Source organism: Drosophila subpulchrella, chromosome 2R (genome assembly GCF_014743375.2).
Source record: "Drosophila subpulchrella strain 33 F10 #4 breed RU33 chromosome 2R, RU_Dsub_v1.1 Primary Assembly, whole genome shotgun sequence".
NCBI lineage: Eukaryota > Metazoa > Arthropoda > Insecta > Diptera > Drosophilidae > Drosophila > Drosophila subpulchrella.
The window spans coordinates 8,838,745-8,859,293 of NC_050611.1; the positions used below are offsets into that span (position 1 = coordinate 8,838,745).

The 20,549-nt window shown below is 44.4% G+C and overlaps 1 protein-coding gene across 1 annotated transcript in view; it reads right to left on the reverse strand.

The window, feature by feature from the left end:
- The window catches only part of LOC119551200, a 47,385-nt gene that overhangs the window by 15,261 nt on the left and 11,575 nt on the right, over positions 1–20,549 (reverse strand). The window contains exon 2 of the mRNA XM_037860402.1: positions 11,583–12,228. Coding sequence (XP_037716330.1) covers positions 11,583–12,228 — 646 coding nt within the window. The remainder of the gene's footprint in view (positions 1–11,582; positions 12,229–20,549) is intronic.

Here is a 20,549-nt window from a genome sequence, read left to right on the forward strand (position 1 = left end):
GATTTCACCCAATGCCGGCGGTATTTGAGTTGATTTTTTCTACCAGCTCCATTCCATGCCATATGTACATATGCATGAGCTCTCGAATGTGGGAGCAATGCCGTGGGGCTTTTACAGTTAAATCTTTGGGGATTCCAGACCCACACACATGGACACTCGACCGCCTGTGGAGCCAGTGAAAAAATGCATCAGTTGGCCAACTTTAAGGGTTGAGAGGTGGGAGCCTGCGACTATGAATACCAAATCAGATAATCAAATTAGTCAAAAGTTGGTATAATCTCTAGGCGGAATGGGTTGGAACCATCCGAGTGAGGGGATGAAGTTAGCGAGTTGGTTTTTAATCCGAGGCAGAATTCGCTTTTTAGGCACAATGAGCGAAACCACGCCAGCTAATCACCAGCGAGCACGCTTGAGGAGTCACTCCGGGTTCTATAATCAGATATGACGGAGTACCACAACCAGGGGTTGGGTAATTAAATGCCTTTTGAGCACTATTGTAATGAGCAGATCTCGCGCGCTTAATCTCAGATTTGCAGTGGAAAAAGCTTTGCGTTAGGGTTGAACTTGCTTTTATCAGATAATAGGATACTTCTGAAATCGGGATCAAAGAGAGCGGATTTGCAGATCGAAATCAAAGCGGAACTTTGCTTGGTTACGCATTTTGAAAGCGAAGAATGCCATATGGTAATCGGTTTGGAAGAGGCTTTAAGCGGCTTTTGCTAGGCAACACCACTAGGGGTAACTGGTAGTCGAACTCGATATTCCTCTGTAATAAGTTTCTGAAACTTATATATTATTATATAACACGAGATCAGGGTTAGTTAAGACCCCCTCTTTTAAATAAACCTTAAAAATTGGTGTACTGTGCTAAAAATAGGTAAATACCGATCACTGATCGAAAAGTATCCATTATGAGAATGGAAAATATACTGATACTGAAAAAAAAAAATTAATCACGGAGTTAGAAAATGATCGAGTACCAAACCATAGCTATCTTGGATCCAAGTTTTTAACAACTAAATAAATAAAAGGGATATTAGATGATATAAATCATATAAGAAGGTTTTCTTGGCCTAACATATATCTGATGTTTCAATATTTCTTATTTAAATATATCGACTATTAATGTAACCCCAACAAACATTTTTTTTTAATAATGATGAAGTAGTTTATTTGAAGGGATATAGTATTTATGATCCCACCCTTAAGTTAAGCTCCCAGTTCCTTATGATCAATGCTAATCCTACCATGAAAACAAAAATATTGTATATCATAAATCTTTAGGATTAAATTAAAGTCCTATAGAAAGATTGTTTCCTATTGGACTTAATGTCGAATTCTCAATACCCTTAGATCAATGACTGGATTGATAAAGGAGCAGAACCCATTTATTTGAAGACTCGTAGTACCTGCACACATAGATGATCCCGTCTAGACCCCTAGCTCAGTTCCCCTTTTCACTTATCCTTCTCTCAGGCTGTATTTTATTTTCACAGCCTCGCCGCTTGTTTGTTTTTGCTCTGGCTTTTATTTTAGTGGGTGTTGGGCGGTGTTTGTGGGTGGCGGTGGGTGAGCGTGGCTTAGGTCAGTGGGTGGCTGAGTGGGTGGTTGGTTGGCTGAGTGGGAGGGTGCTTTGGCCAGCTCCAACCGGCTCCCCTGGGCTCCGTCGAGGGGAAAGGGGATGTGTATGGGGATGGGGATGAGGATGAGCTCTGCCCGACGGCTCAGTTCGGTTTAAGTGCCAAAGCGCGCCCTGCATTGTTGTTGCTCTTGCTGGCAGCTCTCCCTTGCCAGCTTTACTTCGCCAAGTGCGCTGCCAGTGTGTGTGTGTGTGTGTGTCTGTATCTGTGTGCGAGTGCGAGTGCTCCTGTGCTGGTGAGCTGGTGTCTGCCACTGTTGAACTGGGACAACAACAGCAACAAAGCAAAATCTAGTGAACTTCATAGGGATTAGCCTGCACGAAAGCAACAGATTTAAAAGCTTTCGCTCTGCTTTTTAAGTTCATTTGAGCGCTTTGTGTGTTTGTTTGCAGTGTGTTGGGTGTTGGCTGTTGGTCGGTGTGTAGTTCGCAGCCTTTGTTGACAAATGCGACTTGACAGTGGTGTGGCAAATCTGGTCTGGAGACCCCAAGCACACGCACACATAACCCGGCTGTCAGGGTGTTAAAAGAGGAACTCAATGGCGGGATCTATTGTGTGTGCAAGTGTCCTTGCCTCCTGAGCCACTTCGCCTAGCAGTTCACAGTTCACTTGGCTAGATACATAGATATAAAGATACTTTCATGTTATAACACACACTGAGAGAGTCTGCTCATAATCCCGAGCCTCAAACATAATCCAATTGCTGGCCATCAAACATAAACAACGAACAACAACAAACACCAGTAACCGGCGCGAACGGAACGAAAACACAGAGGGAGTAGCGAAAAGCAGTAACACCAACCTTCTTCCAGCATGTTTGGCACGAAACTGAAGCGGAAACCGAGACCGAAACCGAAAACTCAGCTGCGAGAGTCGAGAGTTCAGGCACACAGATACTATGTGGCCACAGACACAGATGCACAAACAGGGGGCAGAGGCGCACACACAGATGCAGACGGGGGAAACACGCACACAAATGGATAGCAACATGTGGCTCTCTCTCACTCTCGCTCTCTCTCGACCACTCACACACACACACACCCCCTCTCCCTCTCTCACTCTCTCTCTCTGTCCCCATCTCGCTCACTCTGCTGCTAAACCCTGGCCCCGCATTACGCTTATCAAAGTATATCTCTGGGATTATACGAAATGAATGGAATTAAGGATTAATTTCCAAGGGATGTCATTTCGTTTTGGGATAATGCCCCGGCTGTAAGTGTGTGCGTGCGTATCTGTGTGTCGGTGAGCCCTGGGTGTTGGTGTTGGCAGCAGCTTAAGCTATAATGGATTCGGGTTCACAGTTTCCGTTGGCGGGGCTGAATGCTGAACCTGAAGCTGAAGCTGTCGCAGGCGATGCGAAGGTTTTAGTTATAAAAATACACCGGAGTTTATAATGCCGAAGCGGGTTATAGAACAGTGGCGTGCTAACCTCGAATAAAAGTGGTTTACAGTTGGGATATGCTCGGTTCAGGGGGATGGTTGGATTATAATGGATTGGCTTGAAACTGAAAACTACTGAAAAACATGAATCGGATTACACAACAGTGAACATCTTTTTTTAGAGGATCAGTATCTGAGAGATCACTTTGCACGGAATTTGTAATACATTGTAGTTAAATAGTTCTTATAAAAAAATATACATATAACATCTGTGTAAATTCTAGTACTATTCCATATTATTATTAATATCTTAAGATAATTTTGGATCAAACATCTTGAGATTACAACTTATAAAAATAAATCCAAAAATATGATCGCTTTTTTTCCAGCTGTAAAGATTGCATCTCAGCTGGCCCCCCTTTTACCCCCCCTCAGCACTCAGCGACGCCGCTGTTCATTATAATGCCAAGCGATCCATAAAACGAAGAGTTAAATCCGAAATAATAATCCCGCACGAAATTAAATCCCTCGCCCACACGGCCACCAAAAGCAAACGCAAAATCCCAGCCCCCACAGCCGCTGCCCTCGTCACCCGGCCCCGCTCCCCCGCTTCCCCGGCCATCCCCCTTAAACCCCTCGCCACACCGCCACTGTTTGCATGGAAAAAAGTTAATCTCCCAACAGCAGCAGCAGCAGCAGCCGTCGCCATCGACTCATCCGCAAACCGAGTCTCGAAGGGCGGCGGGCGAAAGGGGGTGGTGGTGGTGGCAGTGGTGGCGGCTGTGAAAGGGGGGCGGGCTGTCACTGTGCGTCGCTGTCGCTGTGTGGGGCCCAACGACCCCCAGCCCCCTTTCTTCCTTCTGCCCAAAAAACCACCGCACGCCCTTCGAAAACTCCAACTCATGGCATGCTTTTGGGCCTTTTTCGGTTGCAGTTGGCAGCGACGTCAACGCGGGCAGCTTTAGCTCTGCCGGTTTAAGGATTAACACAGACACACACACACACCCAGAGATATAAACAGGCACACAGATACACCCATACAGCCATACACCCAACGGAGCCGGCACCAATACTCGGACAAATAAAGCACACGCAATGCCCAGAGCACAAAATCGTTGGGATTAATGCGGGATCTACTTTATTGCGAAAATATGCTCGACCCAACGGAAAACGTGGGGGGGGGGGGACGGGGAGGGGGTTGTGACGGGGGGTTACGATTTGGCATTGGACATGCGAGAGTGTGTGTGTGTGTGTGTGTGCGTCCGTGTTCGTGTGGATGCGTTGCGGCATCGCCTGGGCATCCATGGATTGTCAGTGACTTAAACGAATTGGGATTACGTTGCGTATGATTCATATGGAGGCTAAAACAACAAAGCACCAGACAGCCACTGGCTTTAAACAACAACAACAATGTGTGCCGTGCATATATATGTACGAATATAGATGTATCCGCACTTATAGGCAGCATTGGACGGGCATTCGAACGGATTACAGGCCCACTACCCACTGCCCAAATGCGAAGCCCCTTCCATTTGGACGTACTTCTCGCCCATTCCCAAAACGCTGGTGGAGCACAAATTGAAAATGGACAATCGACTGCCTGACGGCCCGACTGCCGGGCTGCCAATATGCCAGCGCCCTGGATAATCCCCTGCGCGATCAATAAAGCCTGCCAGCACACCGGGAGAAAATCTACAGACGAAAGTTAGAGGGGGATAAACTAGAGCTGGGGAAGTTTGCATGCAGTGAAAGAAAAATTATGGGGTAAAAATAAGAGAATACTCAGGAAAAATGTAAAAGGTTGTTCTATTATATAGAAAATGGTATCAATAAACCATAAAGTTATATCAAATACATTTTAACTATTTATGGATAAATGGATTTTCAATAAGTTAGAACAACATTTTTACGATTTGGAAAACTGTTCTATTACATAGGAAATGTTATCAATCAACAAATATATTAAATACTTTATATTTGATAAACAAAAATGTTATTATGTTATATCAAATAAATGTTTAAAATTAGTGGATATAAGGACTTTTGATAGTTTAAAATATCAGTTCTACGATTTAAAAAGTCGTTCTATTACATATGAAATGTTGTCAATAAACAAATATATTGTATATTAATAAATGTTGTATATATATGGGAAAGAGATTATTTATTTAGCATAACATTTTTAACAACTCAACAATTGACGATTTAAGTTTATAGTACTTGGATCTAGTAACTTGAAATATAGCAAAGGCTGAATCTTAAATATATTTAAATTTATTTATTTGATTTTTTAGCAGTGTATTATTTCTCTAGGTATTATACGCCTCTCTAGTTTTTATATTATCTAGTGACTCAAGGCAAAGTAAATCCGGGCATTACTAAGTATTTCTCCCAGTATATCGCCTGCAGTTTGTAAGCGGCAAGGTTGTGCGTTGCCCGCCGGCAGTTTGGCAGGATTGCCAGTCGTATTGGGATTAGCATCCCCAAAGACTCGACCTCGACTCGCTCCCAACACGGCCAACTGTCTGGCCCGCCGTCTAACCCACCTGGCTCACACACACACACACACACACATACCGATGCGGAAAGGACACGCACACAGACAAGCACAGGGGCACGGGCACAAGGACGCATTAGCTGGCGGCCTAATCCCGACGTCGTTGCCATTGCCAAAGCACTTCAAAAGCAGAAGCAAAGGCAGGCAGCAGGAGCAGAGCAAAAACAAAAGCTTAAGGAGCTGGAAACTCGAAACGTGAAACTTCTCTTCATTTGTGTCTGATGGGATTAGGGCTAAAGCCAGATAAAGGGATAAGGGATTCCCAAATAATGTCGTGCCCTCGACTCAAGCAACTCGGTCTGAAACCCGAAAGTTTTTGGCGCCAAATTCGCATGCAAAGCAGCCTGTCGAAAGAGAGGGCCCGATGTGGGTAGAAAGAGAGGGAGAAGGCCGTGTATTACGTTCTCTACCCTTTTTTTTGTCGGGCTGAATGCTCACCGGGTTCAGGAGGCTTAGGTCGCAGGATAAGTCGCAAACTTGATGCTTTCGCCTAATGTCCTTGGGTGGTCGTTCCTGCTCCTGCTCCTGCTCCTGCTCCTTTTCGTGATGATGATGATGATTTTGTTTTCGCTTGTGGATTATGAAACGCCCAGTTGCATTCGCATTAGTTGCTCTCTCGCCTGGTGATTTTCCTAATTCCCCTAATACCCCGAAATACGTGTGTGTGTGTTTAAATAGAGTTAAAGTGGAATATTGAATGCGCCGCTGGTTAGTTGGGGGAAAATTCAATATGAAGTGACAGCAAATAAACGGTTTAGCAGCAGCATTAATTGGCACTCTGGCATTTGTTTGGAGTTTAATGGGATGCCGATGCCAGTAGAGCATCTCACGAAAGTGTGTCCTTCAGACCGGGGGGCTTATGGCAAATCCCAACTGCAGCTGTTGTTGCCAAAACGGAAAATTACCGAGTCTTATAATATTCATAATCGAACCCCTTTGGCCGACCTGCTCCTTGTCTAATTACAACTCTGCTGCCTGCTTAATTCCACTTGAGTATTAATAGATATACGCACTCCCACATATATATTTGCTCGCACAAAAGCGCTCAAAGTTAATGCAAGTGATTTATAGTTCCAGCTCCTGCTGCTGCGGCTGCTGCATAGTACGTACTTCTGTTTTGATAATCACACGGCACAGAGGGAGTATTTATTCGATTATAAACCGAAAACGCACAGGGAGCCCTAAGCCGCTCGAATCGGGCTTCAAGTTGCTCGGGGGACGTTGCACGTTGCCGTTTGCCGGTTTTCGGTTGCAAGTTGCAAGTTGCAGGTTGCACGTTGCCGGTGCGGAGGATGGGTTCCCTGGCTTATCTCCCGATGTGGCAGCTCCTACAGTTCGATTCACTCACCTCGCCCAACATTTAAATCCTTAAAATTTGTAGTTCTCTTTGTGTGAGGGATAAAGGGACTAACTGGAAGTGGAGGCGCAGCCACCGAGGAGCTATCGTCCTCGCAGATGCACGTAAAAAAATCAAAAGGATCTCGATATTAACAAGCAATCTTGGTGTTGGGATAGCAAATATCTAAAGGATCAAAAATAGTTTCAAAACATAAGATTGAACAAATATTTTATGTTTTCCAGATATTTTCAGATTTTAAATATAATAACTTCTGATAGGTACTACCTCCTTCAAGTGGATTAATGTATCTCGAAAAGAAATATTAAAATATTTAGGATCGAACAAAAATGTTTCAAAAATATCTACGTTAACATTAAATATAAAAAATTTTCCGTTTTCAATAATGTTTTCAGGTATGATATGTTATTACTTCTGATTGATTATTTCGCCATCATATGGGTTACGTATCTCGCAACTAATGAGGATATTAAATAACTTTGGGATATTAAGGGTTCCAAAAGTCGTATAACTTAAATTTTAATAACCGAAATATTTCCTATTTCAATGATTATTTTCAGATATGATTTATAGTCACATGTGCTTGATACTTTAAGTGAAGTAACGTATCTTGAAAATTCACAGGATAGCAAATATCTAAGGAACTGAAAAATGTTTTAAAATTTGGGATCAAACAAATATTTTCTAAAAATGTCAAACATAATATTTAATAACAAAAATATTTCCGTCTTAAATGATTATTTCAAATATGATTTGTAATCACTTATGCGTGATACTTTCTTCTTCTAGTAAGCAACGTATCTCGCAACTTAAGAGGACACTCTCTGCTGTTTGCAGTGCACTCGATGATGGTGGCTTAACTCAATCAGCATCACCTGCAGCACCTGCCCTTAGCTCCTGGCGATGTCCTGGCTAAATGTATTCCAATATGCATGTCTGTGTGTGTGGCTGGTTGGCAACAACCGGCTTTTATCCTGTGACTGTTGTTGTTGCTGCTGCTGCTGCTCCTGCTGGCCGGGGCAATCCCTTTTTGCTTATAATTCGGAAATGTTGCCTCCTGTTGCTTTTGGCATTTATTCGAATTTGTATCTCAATCTGAGGCTGTAGCTGTAGCTGTATCTGTATCCGCATCTGCATCTATGCTCCATTCGCTAGCACATATGCTAGGATGGAGTTTTAGTTTGGGATTGGGCTTTGAGTGGGGGAAGTGATTGGGTGATAAGGGGTGTGGCGATGGCCAGTGGGTTTTGGGAACCGGCTTAGGTGAGTGGTATCATTCAGCTCCGCACTGGCCACTGTGCATAACGCTTAACACTTAAGCTGCTGCCGCTCAGCCCACCCCGCCCACCTCATCCACCTGTCGCCCACCCGGCGGATCTATCGGCCCAGGGCTTAGCCACTCCTCTCACAGGTGAGAGTCAGGTGTTTCAGGTGAGTCGGAGCTAGTTTTGCGTGTGATTGCGAAACCGGCTGCTGCTCCTTCTCTCGCTTTGAGCATCTGTATCTCTTATCCTGCAGCCGGAGCTGTGCAATGCTTTTGTGTCGCCTGATTACCAGGAGGAGCCACTCTTCCACACGGAAACCCACTCTTCCGCCGGTTAAGTAGAGATGGAGCTGGCTGCTCGGGAAAGTTACTGCCCGGCTTTGCCGACACTTGTGCGTCCATCAGGGCTTATCGGGGGTATTTCCGTCCAGCCTTTCCAGCCTTTCCAGACTTTCCAGCCTTCCCACCATCTCATTATACAATCCCGCCCCATGACATCTGCATAATAGCCGATCGAAAGGGGGTGCCCATTTTTTGAATCCTTGAGCGCGTGCTTATGTCCTGCATGCATGGAGCCGCCTGGCTTATGACACATGCGGATGCGGATGCGGATGCAGCTGCCGCTGTTGCTCCACTTCTGGTGGCCAAAAAGCAACAATGACCCAGCGGCAGGGTCAAGTGGGTGGGGGGTCAGGGGGTCGCCTGTTTGGGTGTTTAACTGTTTCGTTTTCCCGAACGCGTTGATCCACAAACGTGTCGTTAACTAAGGCGCAGTGATTTTCAATTGCAGAGCGCGCTGCCTGCCTGCCTGGCTGTGTGTTTGCATAGGCTTATAGGTGCCAACAGTGCGGCATCTGCAGGACCAAAAGGGGGGCAGGATGGCCGGCATATTGACAAGTGCAGCCGGGTGGGGATTTATTAAGGCTAACGTATGAAAATGTTGCATTCTAAACTCTGCATAAATCGAAGCGCAGCAGAGACGGCCGAATCAGAATCAGAATCGCAAAAACAGTAGCATAAAAATGGGCCCGAATGGAAAAGCCCAGCTGGCGGGTCAGAGGGGGTGGTGGGTTGATTGCGAGTTGGGAGTTGGGTGGTGCGGCAGGATAAATATCGTGTTGCGTCGCTGAGCAGCTTAGGCGCAATAAACACGCACACACACACTGAAACTCCGAAATATGCACAACAAAACGCATCGAAACAAAGCAGATTTACATATGAACCCGCATCGCAGCTGTTGGAAATGTTGGAAATGGCAATGTTAAATGACAATAATAACAAAAACAGCAATAACAATGCCAAATGACGGCAACAATAAGCAAACCAAACTGCACTGAGCTCCATCGTAGGATTCGGCATCCATTGGAGATCCCATACCCATCCCCATTCCCCGTTCCATTCCCCCCGTTTTGTTGTGCAAATCCTCAAAATATGCTACAAAGCACATTACACAGATACGCACCCACACACACACACACACACTCACAGACGACAGACGAGAGGCATTCACAAATTCACAGCAACAAAATTCAAATCAAATCCTCTCTGTGTTTCAGCTGGCAGTTGGTTTAAGTTCTCGCCGAATATCGCATCGAAAAGAAAGCTTAAAGTATTTGGTAACCCAAAATATAAACACTCATATTTATCGCCCGAGTCAATTGTTTGGCCAACTATTTGCGAAGGCGAAGCCACAAATTGGCCCTGACACATCCACCAAGTTGCCACCTGATATGTGCCACCACCCACCTGTTGAGCCATCGCACACGTGCTGCCACATCCTGCCAGATTGCGTATACGCAGTGGGTGCCCGAGGGGAGAGGAGAGCGACGAAAGATACTGAAGCCAGGGCAAACAAAAGCAAGGCACGCTTCCTCGGGCTCGGGGGATTCACTCCACAAGTGGGTGCTCACTTAGCACCCCCCAACCTGCCAACCACCCAACCACCCAGTCTGACCCTTCAAAACCACCCACTTTCTAAACCAGAAGCGAATGTTTGCTCGCACACACAGACATTCCAGAGCCATACAGATACACATCCGTACACAAAATAAACGTTATGAATGCTTCATATGCTTAATCCAGGGGATTTCGATCCATATACGAGTGGTGTATGGTGTTTCTGTGTCTCCCCCTGCATCTGTATCTGTATCTGTATCTGTTGCTGAATGAAGCGAAGGAGGTAGACTGATGTCGTTGGTATGCAAAAGGCTTCACAGTTTCCATTTATATCCGGCAGCAGATACTCGGTGTATGCATCCGCATCGAGATGGCACAGGTTTACTTCTGGCCATGGCTAAACTATTGATGAACCAAACAAGATTACTCAAGGAACGCATCGCATCCACTTGTCTGTCTGTCTGTTTGTCTGCCGTATGTGTGTTTCTGTGGGATACGTGCTTAATGCCTTGTGAGCAAATCAAATGAACTTTTCATGGATTAGGCCGGCTTCGTTGAGGCGGAGGAAATACCTCGGCCGTTTCCATTTGCCATCAGCAGCTGGCCTGATTAAAGTTGTGTCTTTAAAGTGGCCGGAGAGCTGAGTCCCCCAACTAGTTTTCTCCCCTCACACAAGACCCTTTAATTACACACATAATCACGCACTGGATTATGAATAATGGTGAATTGCATTATTTCCTTTACTCCTGCCCTTAGTTACTATTGATTACGAATCATTTCAATTTAAATTATTTAAATGATTCCTCAATTTATGACAAGCTTCAAAAAATATGAATTTTGTTAATCACTGGGGATTATAATATTTAAGTTATCAGTTTTTAGAATTTTAGTCATTATCGATAATTTACAAAGAACGAAAAATAAGCACCTTATAATCAGGGATGTGGTGACAAAACGATACTACACTGATAAAAATAGCAGTAAGTCTAAGCATTTTATATTCAAATAAAATATTTTTTTATACATTGCGGTTTATATTTACTTTAAGTCATTAAACCATTATATTAAATTTATCAAATAGATCAAAACTAAACTTTGATTTTGATATGAACTTTTTTAATGACATAAAATATTAAAGTCAGTATACCATATCATATTCAATATTTTCTATTTTTACTTAAATATTTTTAAATTAAATTTATTATGTTTTGTATAGAACATTATATTTATGTATTTAATTAAAATTTGTAGTACGAAATTGTAACTTAATGTTTATTTTTACTATTTCATTTTTATCAGTGTAATAATAGTTATTAAAAATATAAAATATTTACGAAATATGTAATTTGTAGCAATCTATTCAAGTCTTTGTGCTAAAACCTTAAAAAGACATAATATCTTTTCAGTTAGTATGGGTACACCTAGTCCTAAAGTCCTTATAACTAGGACTACCTTTACAAATAGTTTATTAAAGCTTCCTTTACTCACGATTCACTTTGCTGACGTCGAAGTCCCGTCGCGAGTCCAAGGCCGGATGGCTGAGGAGCTTCTCGGCCTGCTGGGGCATTCCAAGGGCGGCTGGCGGCAGGCAGGATATGCTGCCCCGCTCCACGCGCTCCTCCCGATCCCGCTCCCGCTCCCGCTCCCTTTCCCGCTCCCGATCGCTCTTGGGGGTGGCATTCTGACTAGATGAGGCTGTGGAGGAGGAGAGCGCCAGCGCCTCGGAATTCGGTGGGGGATGGGCGGTGGGTGGTGTGCCCTCGGAGGACCTGCGTCCGGCCACCTCGCCACCACCCACTCCGCCCGCCGCCTGCTGCGCCTGCTGCTGCTGATGCTGCTGATGATGATGATGTTGCTGCTGCTGCTGCTGCTGCTGTTGCTGCTGGTGATGCTGCTGCTGCATCTGCAACTGGGTGAGCTTCTCCTGCACACCCTGCAACGAGGATCGCCTGAGCTGATCCTCACCAGCCACGCCCACACCCCCCACATTGTGGGGCGGCGACAGTGAGTGCTCCTTCTTGACGGCCAGATCCGCCAGGCTGGCTGAGGCGGAGGAAGCGTTCGGGGATTTGGCATTGGCCGCGGCCACAACGGCGGCCGCGTTGGCAGCTCTGGTTAAGGCCAAGGCCTGACTCTGGAAAAAAAAGAATCAAAAGAAAGAGGGGAAAATGACAATCAGTTACTTGGGCCAAGATTTTCTTTGCTAAATGATCCGGTGAAATTTCCTCGCCATTCGATGCGATCGCTTTTGAAATAGAAAACAACCCAAATTCGCTTTATTGATTAAGTCAACAATGGCCATGAGAATCGTCTCAGCCCTGACAGGCGTTGATTTCTATTGATTTGTGAGCAACAGCCTCGCCTGCAGAGGGGCAGTGTTTGCTTTCTATAATTTAGCAAGTAATTTGCTGCACAAATCGTGGCGAATCACGAAATTGTCTTTAATGATGCGCAGATCTCCGACTCGAGATCGTTGTCGAAGCGTAACTAAATTAATGTGGCTCTCGTCTCCAGTCCATTAAAGAGCAGAAAGCTCTTTCACAATGCTACACACATGCCCCAGCCCAAGACCAAGTCGAAGTCAAAGTCGAAGACCAAGTCCAAGCCCCCACAAAGCGGCAATTGATGATGGAATCGGACCCAAAGACTCGGTCCCAAGCGAAATCAGCGATGGCACTCTGCCCTTGCGAAGTGCTGACCGAATTCCGAGTTGATCGGTTAGATATGTTCAATGGGGTTTGCATTGATTGAAATGGTTAGAAAGAAACGATATACTAATCCGAACTTACCCAACCGACTAACTGAATAAATGGTGTAAGAAAGAAACTATATACTAATCCAAGCATTCCTAATCGACCAACATTGATATATGATAATGCTGTAATATTTGTTTATAACTCGGGTATTTGAAGTTCATAACACGTTCTAATATTTTTTTTAATTTTCTTGGGAGAGTATCAACCTATGTAAAGTCATTCTTTGCGTAACCTTTTTAATAATGGTTGATTTATTTCTGAGAACCTGTCTTTAAACCAACATTATAGTATGTAAAAACTCTTTATATTATGGGATATTAGAATATATATATTGTATAAACCGCATCTATCTTCCTTAGAACCAGCTCATCTGCAAGCCAAACTGATCTGCCTGCTTATGAGCCATTATTTTCCCACTAGCCATCCCGATTGGACCCAATAATTATAGCGTCTCGCTGTGGCTACCGTTTTTACCGTTTACGCTGGCTGGGCACGCATGGAATTCCAGCAGCTTCTAAGGTCCATGGATTCCATCCCGCCGTTTGTTTTTTCCTGATCCCATACCCATACCCATACCCAATCCCGAACCCATTCCCGTGCGTGCGGATTGGCAAAAAATTATGGCATTGGCATTTCGGCTTTTTGGCGCTGATCGTGCGGATAAACTTAAATCGATGCCGAGGCATCGAGATTTTGATCCCGGCCAGGTCGATGTCGATCGTCGCCCCTGGCTAGTTTGTCAAATGAGGGCATAAAAACAGCGGCAGTGGCTGCCTTTTGGCCATGGAGATCCTTTTGCGAAAACATGTTCGGAAACTTAATGAGAGCAGAGGGGCTTGGGGATGGGTTCTGGGTTCTGGGTTTGCGTTCGAGGAGCTGCTGGAGCTGCTGCTTTCCACAGTAGCCGCATCGAGTTAGCGATCAGCGACAAGCGGCAATCGATCTTGTGTTATAATCATCGCCGGCTCCCCACCTCTTCCTCTTGGCCATCAGCGGCGATTTAGGCCCGCAAAAATTCATTTACGCTTTAATCAATTTCATTCACTATGCCAGCGAAGAAGAGGATGTGGGACTACACAGGGAAAAACTGCATAAATGTATTTCAATTGGGTGCATGCAATAACGCCCAGTGAAATAACGCCCATGTTTAGTTTAATTACATTTCTCAGGTAATTGTTTTTCATTTACTTTTTTATTGCATGCACCTGTTGCAATTATGTTAATACTCAAAAAGGTTGTTCCAAAAATATTTTTAAAAGGTCCTACATGTTAATTAAGCTCTTATAATATTACGAATAAACCCCATTAACAGATGGATGTTTCTAAAATGCAAAATAATTTTAATAAAATATTTGAAAATTTCTTTCTGTGCAGTGGAATATGGAAAGGAACCCGCAGACAGAGCAATTTTCGCCTAAGGCCTCCGTCCGACAATTTCAGCTTACATTGATCTCGTCTTGTCTCAGTCCCTCTGACCGTCTTTTTTTTTTTTACTTTTCACTCTTTCTGGACTTGCTACGCGGCTTCTGTTCCTGGCCACATGTCAAGAAATTGACGAAAATTCGATCAAAATTTTAATTGATCGCCCTGCAGTGATTTGGGTTCCCGAAAAATTGATCTACCCATCTCGGCATATACCTGGCCACATATATACGATATGTATATTCTTCGCGCTTGCACTTGCCGTAATTTTCGGTTGGCTGGCGAATGGGCCGAGATCGACGGACGACCGACTCGTGTTGTGATTATGTTAATAGAGGTGCTGCCCCCAGATTCCTGATCCCCTTCCCCCCCTGGATTCCTGTTTCCGCATCCCGCCCGAGGGGGAGGACGGCGCTCGCCTCTGCCGGAAACTGCAGTGCCAGCGGGCACAAATTGCGAAATAATCAAACATTTCAAGGGCTGCCACCAAATGCATGGCATTAAGGCTGATCGGAGAATGCCACAAGTTGCTGATCCTCTGCGAACAGGGCCGACTGAATGAGTCATCATCGAAGGGACATGCAGTTTGGAGATGAGAAATCTATAAACGGTTTACCCTATGATATCAAACCAAAAGAGGGCCCCAAGTAATCCCCTCTCGATCACACCACACCGTTCTCCATCCGCTTATTAATAGCCAGCCAAGGCATTAATCAAGCCGGCTCGCTCCTGATCTTCCAGACGATCATCCTCGCTGAATGCTACCAATCAAGCTCAATATTCGCCCCTTTCCTTTCCAACCATCAAGCTGAACATTTTAATATTAACCTGTCAAAGGCCATAATTGACAACGATTAACTTTGTCTTTTGTCTCGCGAAAATTTACATTTTTATGGTTCAATAAAATAAATCAAAGAGGGGGAAAAAACCCGAATATGAAGAGGCCCATACCTCAAGATGCCCAAGCGAAAGAGCTAAAAAAGAAGAAACCCCGAGCACAGTGGCAGCGAAAAGTAATTGCAGCACATAATAATCTCGCATTTAATAATCCTCATTAAAGCGCAAAATCACGTCGGTCCGCTGGCGAAGAACAAGAACGGCCCATCGACTCGGCTGATGGACAGTTTACACTAACAAATATCACCACCTTGACGAGGGGGGGGGCTACTCTCGGATCTGCACAAAATTAGAGGCCCAACATTGGACGTGGTTTTTTTTTTTTGCTCTTTTCGAATCTACCCTACCCTCTGGAAATTCCAGAACAAGCAGAGGGCTTCTGTTTCAGTACCGAAAATATGCAGAGGACCCCCAAAAAAGCGAGGATCGAACTGGTGGATCGGGGAAGCGATGCGCATCAATCGATGATATGATGAGCTGACGTTTCGGGTTGACGTTTGCTTGTCGTCAATACGTCGCCTAATAACACGTCGCAACAGGTAGTCCCCGAACATCAAGCGATCGGACAGAAAGACGGACAGTCGGGGATTCTGATTGCGACACAGATACAGATACATTGGGGATACAGATGGGGCTGCTGCTGCTGCTGTTGCTGCATCGCCTGCCCAAGAAAGGAGTCTCTTTTCGGGGGCTTGATGGAATTTCATCAATTGCATGAAAAATATGAAATTAGTTTGGAACCCAGCCCAGCGAAAGGCGACTGAAAGCCGAAAAACTGAGATGCCCCTTCGTCAGCTTCATCGGGGCTACTGGATTTTTAATGTGTTTTAATCATCGACAGCAGATACTACTGATGCTGCTGCTGCTGCGCCTCCTTGCTGGCCAAATTGTTTTTGCTCCTCTGATCCTGGGACTGATGTATGGCACATTCCACCCGGGCTATAAATCGTGGTTGCGCCTGGCACCATGGCGCTGTCTTGTCCTTGGCCAAATATCATTTGATTCCTCTGCCAGGCATTAATTGTTTTTGCCCGAGTGCTGCGTGATGGGAATGACTGATCAACTGGATGATGGCATAGGGATAGGGATTGGGATCGGAATCGGGCTGATCGACAGATCGCTGGTGAGAATGAGGTGAAAACGCTTGTCCTCAATTCGGTGGGAATTTCGGGATAAGCTCTTCTATCTTGGGCCTCTTGTCAAAGGCCTTGTTCTTGTCATGTTCTCTGTCAGTTTGCTGGGCCAGCACACACGCATGCTGAAAGTGTTGATCACTTGAGCAGCGAACCCTGATCGGAGATCTGTTTTCTGTGATCTTAATCGGGAGAGTACTGAAAACAGGAGACCTTTAGTTTTTACACTACAAGAAATGCTGTCTATACTTAAAAAGGCTATTCTTACAGTGATAAAAAGTTGATAAATACTATATGATTATCATTTTAATCAAATTTACACTAGAAAAAAATATAGATCTTATAAAAAAAATGGATAAGACATGATGATTATTTTGATGATATTCCCATTCAAGTTTATCTTGATACGCCCATTATCACTTGACATCATCAAATTATAAGAAACGATATTTTGAATATATTAATTCTACAGAAAGAATTAAGAAACGAGAACAAATTCAAGAATTGCCATTTTTCATTATCAATTTAACATTATGCAGTGGCAAAAATGATACGTAATAAATTTACCATGGGAATATCAAATGGATATTTACATTTTCAGTTTGTGTGTTATTCGAAAGAAATGAATCATACTCAAATTATTAAGGTCTTCTTGGCCTTTTAATCAGTTCATATAGAAATATCATACATTTATAGAAATATATACGTTTACATTTTCCTCCGAGTGCAGCCCCACATTGACATTCCCCACCGTCTGAGATTATGTCCGACTGGTCTGTCTTCTTTTTTGCTTATCGGGAGGGGCTTCGCTCCGAGACATTACCATTTCCATTGGCCGAGACTCTGGGTTTTTTCTGGCCGTACGATTGGGTGTTTGGCAGCGTTTTTATGCTCTTTTCTGTGGCCGGGCCCCTGTTATTAATTATCATCGTCAGCGGGAGGCGATCAGCGGTCCGAGATTCGCAATTCGCATTGCTCATTTCGCATTTCGCATTTCGTGTTCGTCAAATTCCCTAGCGAGGGAACTGAAACTGGCGAGCAGCAGAATGCGATCATTCGGAATTCGGCGCGTAGAAATATCATTTTCGTGTCTCCGCGCTTCGTGATTTCTCTTAGCTGTCCTCTGATTTTTCGTAATTTGTATGGGATTTTTGGAATATTCGCTGGCTTTTGCCATTTATGTATATGTATATGTGTCCCTGCTGTCTGGGCCCGCATGCCTTGTGTCCTTAACGAAATTGTGATTAAGTGTTTCAATATCGAAGTGACGAAAGGCAGCAGATCGAGCATCCAAACGGGCAGACATGGCCAACATCGATGGCCAACGATGACGATGACGATGGCGAACATCGTTGCGACGTGCAAAATAATTAAAAATCAGCGAACGTTTTGCCAAAGAGCAGGGTCTACCACCCCCTGACTCCCCCATCGAGTTTGGCGAGTGCGAAAAAACGCCATTTAAAGATGCCACAAAGCCGCAGATAAGCAGAGACAATGTGCGAAAGGGATGGCTGGCTGGATGGATGGATCGTTGGATGGATGGCCAAAACCGGTTGACAAAATACGCCGGACTTGACTCGACTCGACTTGGTATGCGATCAGTTTGAGCGATAGCCAGACCCAGACTCAACTCGAGCCCCAGACGATCGCGGAAGAATTTCTGGCCAAATTACGAGACGGCCAACAGCCAACAGCCAACAGCCAACAGCTACCCAGCTACGCGGTCTCAGCCCGAACAGCGACATTTAATTATATTTCATTTCATTTTATTTTACTGCCTCGCAGAGGGCTTTTTCGGTAATGCTCGCTGCACTCGACGCATTAATGATGACTTTGCCCTGAATTGCAGAGGCCTACACTCAATAATAACAATAATCATAAAGGGGAAGGAGCTCAAGGAGCAACAGCAAAGGCAAATCGCCAATTGGCAATGGCAATGGCATGTCCAAAGTCGAGGAGCAGGTCCATGTCCATGTCCATGTCCCCATGCCTTGATTATGCGCGCGTTCCTTGAGGATCCCCACCTCAGCCTCGAGTCCCCATCCTCCCTGCAAGGTCCTCATTATTTCTACTCGTCCGACATCAATTTGAGATCATTGCTACTGGTGCTACGGCTACTGGAGATGGGTCTTGTGGAACCTCGAGTTAAACTGGTACTGCTACTGCCACTGCTACTGCCTTTGCTACTGCTACTGGGGAGAAGGTGTCGAGTGCTTGAAATGTTTTAAATACAAAAATTAATAAAGCTCTCTCGTGCTTACAATGTGTGTTGGCATTTTCCATTCTTTCAATTACCTGCCCAGAGTATTTCCCCCCAAAGCGAACTGGCAAATTATTAACTTAACACTTGATGCCCACTTAAGTCGATCGGGAAGCGAATAAAAAGTAGCCATATTTATGGGGTTTTAATTATACATATCTAAACGCTTTACGACAGCTGTCTTTTTAATAGGTTAGTTTAAAATATCAAAGAAAACTATTTAAAAGTAACTTAAGAATTTCAAATCATTTAAAAAATGTCCAACTATAAGATTAGATTAATGTACATTTCACCACATTTAATAAACATCTTAAACGGATCACTGATCAGCTGGGAACTTTTTCGAGTCACTGTTTCCTGGTAATCCTTTAATTGCAGTAGGAACCACCTTAACTACCTGCCTGTTCAGTACATTAACATTTCCAATATCCCAAAGTGGTGGATAATTTTATAGTGTCATTCGCCATCGATCAAGTAACAGCTGACAAAGTTCCTGGAGGCCCAAGAACAGTTAACGGAAGAGTAGACTGCAGTGACAACCCCGCGTTTTTCTGTTTTTTCGGTTTTTTCGGACGACATCCTGGCCTATGTAGGTGCCCTTGCCAATGCCAAATGCCGGGCACCGAATGCCAAATTACAATTTCAAGTTCAACATGCCGGGGCGGCATAATTTCCTCGATGCCAGCCCCTTTTCCCTTTTCCCATTCCCTGCGGCTGGAAAACTCGTTCATGTGTGACCCGGGCTCTCTCTTCCTTTTTTCTGCTAACTGTTTCACATGATCCTTTTGGTTCCCGTACCCTTCCAGTGAGTCCGTGTTGCGCTTGAGGAATTCCCTGCTCAACAAATTATTACCTACACATATGTCCGGGCCGTGTGTGTGGGTCACTCCAATTATAAGTCAATTAAATAGGTTAAAAGTTAGAAATGAAAAAGGCAGAGGAAGCGTAGTAGTTAGGGGACACAATTTTGTCACGGCCAAATGAGCAGGAACCAATTTGGCAGCCAGGAAGAGGATCCTTACCCTTCACTACCTTATATAGTATACCCATCTTCTTATGCAATCGCCTGATTCTCCGGGCAAATATATTTTATTTATCAATCAATAACAGACGCCATGCTCCAATGCCGAGATTCATGCAAATTCTAAACTGATTCCCGCGGACAATTGGCCCATTGATCAATCATTTAAGCGAACCAAGAGCAAAGCAATCAAGTGATCTGTGAGCCTAATCGACACCGAAACCGAAACCAAAATGCAGAGTGTAGACGCAGTGTAACCATCAAGTGGCATCAAACGATTTTAATTCAATCGCACCAATTAGGCCATAGCCATAGCCGCAGGCGCCCCCAAAACGTATAGCCACCGATGGCTGCATATATGCCATATGCTCAATTAACTGAAATATCTGTAGATGTAAATAATCGCACTGCGGCTTGACAATTTGCGTCACAGTTCCAAGGGGGTTGGGGGTTCATCTGGGAGCCATTGGGGAGCTGGCAGCCCGAGGAATGCTCGAAAGCAAAGTTCAACATTTCGTTCGCCTCGCTCACTAATCTGTCGGGGTCAATCGATGTTAAGTAGAATCACGAATACCAAATTAATTGATGCCGTTGATATACGCAGTGGTCCAGCTACCAGTCTTGAGTATATATTCTCCATCCCAAAGAAGAGCTCTCTCTCTGCTGATGATCCATCCATCCATCCATTTGAAGGGTGCCTCCACCGATCGAGAGATGTGTGTCAATCTGTGAGTGCGGCTCACATACGCGAGCACTTCTAGCGAGTGTCAAATGGGTAAATAATACTCGGTTCATGTTTTGAATTAATTTTAATTGAGATTCATTTGTAAGCAATCAGTTAGATTGTTCAGTTGAGCTCTGCCAGCTTACTGATTCTGCGCAGAAAGACAAATGCGCACGTATGTATCTAATAGATGCGAGATTTTAGTATCTTTTTATAAAACCTTAGCATCATAGCGTTATATC